Below are 6,862 nucleotides of genomic sequence, written 5' to 3'. Positions count from 1 at the left end.
ATTCGGCCTAGCTTAAAATAATGTGGATTTTGGGCCACTTATTACCAAACGATGATTGCAAAAGGTAGGCTGACCAAAACATTAAGTTCAATACTAATATCGTCTTCAAAGTAATACAAAATCTAACAAATTATGGGAAAACGTACAAGGTGTTCATATAACAACTTTTGCCATAAAATTACGTCAACAACAATTATTACAAATTTGGGTTCATCAGCGCACGTTATGACGCTTTAGAAGGTTGCCGACACACTGGAAGATCCTCTAGAAGAATTATGTGGGAAACTATCATCTTCGGGATTGTAATCCAAGTGACTAGGTAGGACATCGTCAGGCTGAAGTCCACTAACCTGTTAACACATCAATGACCATATTCATATTATATCTAACCAAAACAACATTCCTACCTTAATCAAATTATAAACAACTAAATGACATACGTGAATTTTTCCTATGGCATTTGTTGGAGTGTCATCTGCTTGGACTTTCGAATTTGCTGCGACTATCTTAGCCTTTGACACATATAAAAAAAATGTTACCATTTAGGAAGCATAATTAAACGATAGTTGTACATTTTACCTTCTTTTTTGGAGGTATTTTGTAACCAATTTCAGCTAGAGTTTTATATCGTCCAGCTTTAGGCTTGCCTCGACCTCTCTTCTTGGGAATGGGTCTTTCATTACGATGCCATTGTCACAAAGTGCACCGGAAGGTGGTTGATCAGGTGCTTGATCAGCTTGAGGAAGTGGCTTCTGAACTGATGATGTAGTCGCCCTATCTTCTGAACTTGGTATAACTGTAGCAGCACCTTCTCCGGGGTAACTCATAGCTACGGTTTGCTCTAGCTTTCGCTTCATACACTTAGTAACTTCGGACTTTAATCTAGTAAGCGATGTTAACACCATCTCCACCGTCTCATCATTAACCATAGCCGCCTCATCACATATCCCTTCAAATGCGTTCATAAGCCTATTGTAGCGGATAACTTCAATTGACTTACTTGGATCATGGTAGGACACCTTCACCCTTGTGTGCTTTCGTAGTATATCTTTACGCCATCTGTTAACAATGTACTTGTTTGGAATTTCTTTCACAAAATTCAGATCAAGGATCCTTATTATGTGCTTACACATGATACTATGCGTTTCAAATTTACGACAATCACATAATATCTCCTTAGTGTCCGTGTTAAATGTTGCACAATAGAATCGACGACGGTTAGTTAATACTTCCTCACTGGATCCTTCAGGGACTATCCATACACGGTCCTCAAGAATGTATTAAATTTCATTCTCAAACACTCTAATTTCATCTCGAGGATAACAATACATCATCCTACAACATTCTATTTGTACCTCTTGAAACTTTGTGTTAGTGTACAACTTTTGAAAAACCTTCTCCACATTGAACCCTGTAACTAGTCTTCTAAGGTACTTTGAGCATTTTGCATCTGCGTCGTTCTCATCCTGAACCCGCTTCGTCATTTCTCTGGAGTACTTATGGGGGAATTCGAACAATTTTGTGTGACGGTTAACAAACCCATCGAAAAAGCTGCTGATATTCTCCACTCTTTGTGCTGTCTTCATTCCTGCCCAAAAATATTCCTTCATAAAAGCAGGCACCCACATATGTCGTTCCTCGTGAAGCCCGTTCAACCAGTCATTATCGTGCAACGCATACTCCTTTACAAAGGCTAACCACCGGCTTTCAAACTCTTGCACAGTAAAGCTTTCATATACAGTTGCCTTCGGCTCAGTTTTGAACTCCTTATACCTGAAAATTATAAAGTAACTTCAGTGAGTGAATCAACAATGCTAGTCTTACTAGGTATATCTTATATTATAATAACAATTGGTTTCACCGGTAATGATACACATATGTTAAAATTGGGCTCACCAATAATGATACGCGAATGTTAAACTTTATTAGGGTTTTGTTAATTATTTTTTAAAAGAAAATTATACGAGTATCAAATACAAATGTACTATCTACCAATGATATGCATATTGGTACACACATACGTTTTACATTTACCAAGCTTCTCTGGAATTTTTTTCATTATGTGCCAAATGCACCAACGATGCCTTGTTGATGGCATTAGTCCTCAAGTGGCTTCCGCATTGCAGCTGCTTGATCTGTTAGTATTTCTAATGGTGCACGATTATTCATGCATTCTAACCATTGTTTAAAAATCCAATGATATGTATCGCAATCCTCGCGGGAAACCAAAGCACAACCCAACAAAATTGATTGTCCATGGTGGTTAACACCTACAAAATTGACAAATGATAAATCATACTCATTTGTCAAATACGTAGCATCAAAACACACGACATCTCCAAACTCTTCATACGCAGCACGACTCCTTGCATCAACCCACAATACATCTTTCAATCATCCTTCATTATCCAACCTCTGTGAATGATAAAAATTCTGATTTCCAACTTGCATTTTTGCAAAATAAGCCATCATCGCGGTTGAATCACCCCCCACCATTTGTAACCTCCGTTCCTTGTAGACCTCATGTTGAAGGTCTTTCACAGTAAATGCAATGTTCTCTGGTCCACCACTCTCATTAACCATACAACCATGAATTTGAGATACAGGAACACCCTCTTTAAAATAGTTCAACAGCTTCCTCTTAACTTTGGATGTGAAATTCTTCATCCGGTACTCTTTAACTAGCTTTACCTTACCTGGTGAAGTTAAGTGGGTATGTTCCAACTTGACTTTCTTTAAAGTCCACTCACTATCCCTATCAACACTACCATAGATCATTGCTTGGCAACCACATATTTTCGACCTCCTTTTTCGACGACTAAGTTCATCCTCACATACTACTCCATCAACAACTCCACCAGACACATGCATTGATTTTGCCCTCTTCTTTGCCTCTCTCTGAGCCCTCGTGTCTGGTCCCCCCCAACACTCACACCTCCAAGTTGTTGTTGTACGATCTCTATTCGAACCCTTAGAATACACCCCTTGCACTCTGCATACCCCAAATCCTTTTTGTTCTGCATATTCTTTGTAATAAGCTTCTATATCTTGCCATTTTTTAAACACCATTCCAATTTTAGGAGCCTCGACATATGTGACTACACTAATATGATTACTAGCCACAATGGTTTCAACCGTCTCAACTGTTTTGATGGGGGACTTACGGGTTACATCATTTGGCCTTGGTTATCCACGATAGATAGATGGAGTGAATTCCCCCTCTACATAAGGTACAATTTCATCTCCAATTTCATAACAATGCTTTCCATCATCTTCCAGACAAGGCTCCTCTCTGCATCTGCACCTAACCCCACTCCCCTTATCTTGCAAACCACTATCTATGGAGCCACCAACTACGGGCGAAACATTACAGTTCTCCATGTCTAGTTTAGACGTCTTCAAAATTCTAACACAAATACAAACAAATTCTAGTTAGACTTAACCAAAACAATACTATCAATGTCCAACTAATCGAACGAGTATTATCACACTTTCTTATATACTGATTCGAATACTTCACACCAAAATCTACTTCAAGAATCCATCCATTTTAATAATCCGTAATAAACAGATAATGAGAATACTCCATAAATATGATTAAAAAAAAAAAAAAACCAAGTGTTCAATGATGCTAGTCAATAATCCTTAATTTCAAATGTAACAATGATCCTTATATAGATAACAAAATAAAAAATGAACTTAGTTTGTATTCGACTTACCCAACACTCCGGTTGATTAGATACCAAAATCACTCACATCAAGCTTCGTTGCGAAATCACTTCCTAGAACAATGAATAAGAAGTGTGGATAAATAATGAACATGATATGTGGATATAAATAAGACAAATCAATGACATAAGAACTTGACGGTGACGGTCGGCTACAGCACTAACGGACTCGGGACAAACTCTAATGTCTGTTAAATCAATTACAATCCTACTCAGCAGCTGACTAATAACTGCCATCATTCATAGCCCCCTTATGTGGATATTTGTTGTTCACTTCATTTACAAAAGAGCCATTTTGATTGACATGTTAAATTGATCAACAAGATCAATGGGGACGCCCTCTAGCATTAGGGCAAAGAAATAGAGTGTGCATAAGAGTCTTAGATTTTTCACCGCAAACCGAACAATGATCATCCACGTAAATTCCTCTTTTCACTAAATTACTTCAAACCAGGAACCCCATTGTGAAGGGCACGCCGGCCAAAGTGCTTAATATTTGGGTAATATTAGCATTCCACAGATAGCTCCACACCTCATTGCACAAGGAAGTAGAAGCATAAGAAGCAACACCCATTTTAGCCTTTAAAAGCACATGGTAGGCACTCCTAACAGAGAAATCACCATTCTTTGTATGTTGCCACACCCAACAATCTGTAGTAGCACAATAAGCAATGGGGATTTTTTATTTTATTTTATTTCACTAACTTTCCACTTAGTGAAAAGAGTGTTTAAAATATTCAAATCCCAAGCACCCTGTTTTATCAGTTCCATTACTTTTGTGAGCACCTCTTTTTCACTAGATTTATTTTTCTGAACTTATTTTATCTAAACTTATGAGACTTGAAATTCATGCCAATTCATTCCATTTTGACGAATCATGATACCGACTTAATCTCGTGCTATAGCACGGATACAATTTACAAATAATATCCCTTTAGATCCGACGATTGACAATTGACATTACTCTGTTATGCGGGTAATTTTTTTTTTTTTTTGGGAAATTCTCTTTGGTGAACTCGAACTTTTTACTTTTCTTAGTGGTAAAAGTTAAAAAAACTTATTATGAATGGTAAACCCTAATTATCCTTACTAATTCATTGGTAACATTAATGATATAATTAACTGATTCCTTCACCACGATTAGCCTTTAAAATAAAAATATAAAAAAAACGAAATGACTAAGAAGCCCCTAGTTACGACGCCGGCGTCGGAGCCCAGCCTCCTCCTCCGTGCCGGTGTCTATGCTTCTCCCCTGCCGGCAACGATACCCACGACCCTTTTACACATCTTGACACTAGAACCCTGGCTTTCCCCCACTCCGGCAGCCACCGGAGTCCCCACACACGAAACAACCCCCCTCACCATGTCTCCCACCCTGAATCGACCACCCTGCCTTTGCTGGACTGTCGCCTCTTCCTCCTCTCCTGCGCTCCAACACCAAGACCACACAATTACCCATAACTCAAAACGGCAGCCCATCTTCTTCATTATCACCGCACATCACGACCAACATCATCAAGCATCAAGAATTATAAGCCGTTGATTTCTTCAATCATTGAATCGTGGCCGCTCGTACAAAGCTCGGTCGTACCCCTATCTCTTTCTTCTTCTCCGATCTCTCTTTCTCTCTCCTCTCCTTTCATCAGCCATTCTTTGGTAACACTATCACCTAGCCATTATTTGGTACCACGTACAAAATTGTTGTTCGTTGCGTCGAATTTAGGGATTTTTCAAGCGGCGGATTTGAGGAGGGAGGGTTAGGTTTCTGGGGCGTTGTAATGGGTGTGGCGTCGAGGCAAGGGATGGGAGTCGCCGGCGGGGATGGTTGAGAAGGTTACTCCTCGTTTAGAGGAGAAAAAGGAAATGTCGTGGTCGGATGGTTTGGGCGTTTGGGTTGGTGGTGGTCTGGATTGGTGGTGGTCTGGGTTGGTGTTCGGTCAGAGGAGAGAAATGAGAGGTTTGTTTTTTTTTTTTTTAAATAATTTAATTATTAAAAAATAAAAAAATTAACCATGATTAGTGAGTTTATATTAAAACAGCTATTCTCTTCAGTAATAAAAAAAATTCGAATTTATCAGAGATAATAAGTTTTTTTTTTTGTAATTCACCACTAAAAAAAACTTAAAATATAATGTTACCGAAGAAAATTCAGAAGTTTTACCAAACCTAAGCTTATTTCACAAACTAATTTTTAAAATAAACGCGTGGCCAAACTATTTACCAAACTAAGCTTCTGGGATAAAAGACTGACTTGGACAGCGTTTTACCCCTGATTTTTTTTTTTTAAAAAAAATCAATGTATAAAAAACGCTGTCTCATATAGCGTTTTACATGTTGACTTTTTTTTTTTAAATTTCGTAATTTCTGATTTAAAAAAAATAAAATAAAATTATACACTATAAACGATGTCTAAGGCAGGGTTTATAGTGTATTTGATTTATTTATTTTTTGTAATTTTTGATTTTTGAAAAAAAGTTAAAAAAAAATTATACACCATTGCGTAACAAAAAGTCTGTTAGGATAATTATGTTATTATGATAATGATTGTATTCTTTGGGGTGGATAATTATCAATATGTGATAATGATTGTATTAATTGGGTGGATAATTATCAATATGTGATAATTATCATATCGTATCCGAGTATTGCGGTTGGGTTGGGATACGATTGTTGCTTCCTATTTTCTTCTCCTTTTTGTATTTAAGTCCATATTCACATGATTGCAATATACAGAAAATACATATGCTTTGATTGCTGCCATTATTTTGTGTTTTTCAAAATCAATTCATGATATAATGGAAACAGTTGATGCTCAGCAATACATTAATTTTTTTTTCTTTAACAAAATACATATGCTTCTCCTCAGGTAGCGTTTTTAGTGTATAATTTTTTTTTTATTTTTTTTTAAAAACAAAAATTACTAAATTAAAAGAAAAGGTCAAACATGTAGCGTTTTACACTTTGTTTTTTTTTTTAAAAAAAAAATCAGGGGTAAAACGCTGTCCTGAGTCTACGTTTTATTCCAGAAGCTCGAGTCAGCGTTTATCCCACAAACTTAATTTGGTAAATAGTTTGACCACGCGTCTATTTTAAAAATTAGTTTGTGAAATAGGCTTAATCTGGTAAAACTTCAA

The 6,862-nt window shown here is 37.0% G+C and overlaps 1 protein-coding gene across 1 annotated transcript; it reads right to left on the bottom strand.

The window, feature by feature from the left end:
* Positions 1–233: 233 nt before the first annotated feature.
* On the bottom strand, positions 234–3,069 carry LOC110710435 (protein FAR1-RELATED SEQUENCE 1-like). Its single transcript, XM_021888728.1, has 5 exons — positions 2,414–3,069; positions 1,356–1,773; positions 648–1,268; positions 441–512; positions 234–350 (listed from the first exon to the last, which is right to left on the bottom strand). Exons 1-5 carry the CDS (start codon positions 3,067–3,069, stop codon positions 234–236), a joined length of 1,884 nt encoding a protein of 627 aa, XP_021744420.1.
* Positions 3,070–6,862: the final 3,793 nt, after the last annotated feature.

The sequence above is a fragment of the Chenopodium quinoa genome, unplaced genomic scaffold (assembly GCF_001683475.1).
Source record: "Chenopodium quinoa cultivar QQ74 unplaced genomic scaffold, ASM168347v1, whole genome shotgun sequence".
NCBI lineage: Eukaryota > Viridiplantae > Streptophyta > Magnoliopsida > Caryophyllales > Amaranthaceae > Chenopodium > Chenopodium quinoa.
This window is presented reverse-complemented; position numbering and strand designations above follow the sequence as displayed.

Bases quoted from the DNA above. Each gene is read 5' to 3' on its own strand.
- LOC110710435 (XM_021888728.1), bottom strand. From the start codon at position 3,069: ATGGTGTTTAAAAAATGGCAAGATATAGAAGCTTATTACAAAGAATAT. The intron at 1,269-1,355 runs GTACAAATAGAA...TACATTCTTGAG, and splicing joins CTAACACAAAGTTTCAAGAG to GACCGTGTATGGATAGTCCC. The intron at 513-647 runs GCAAGCCTAAAG...TATGTGTCAAAG, and splicing joins TCCCAAGAAGAGAGGTCGAG to GCTAAGATAGTCGCAGCAAA.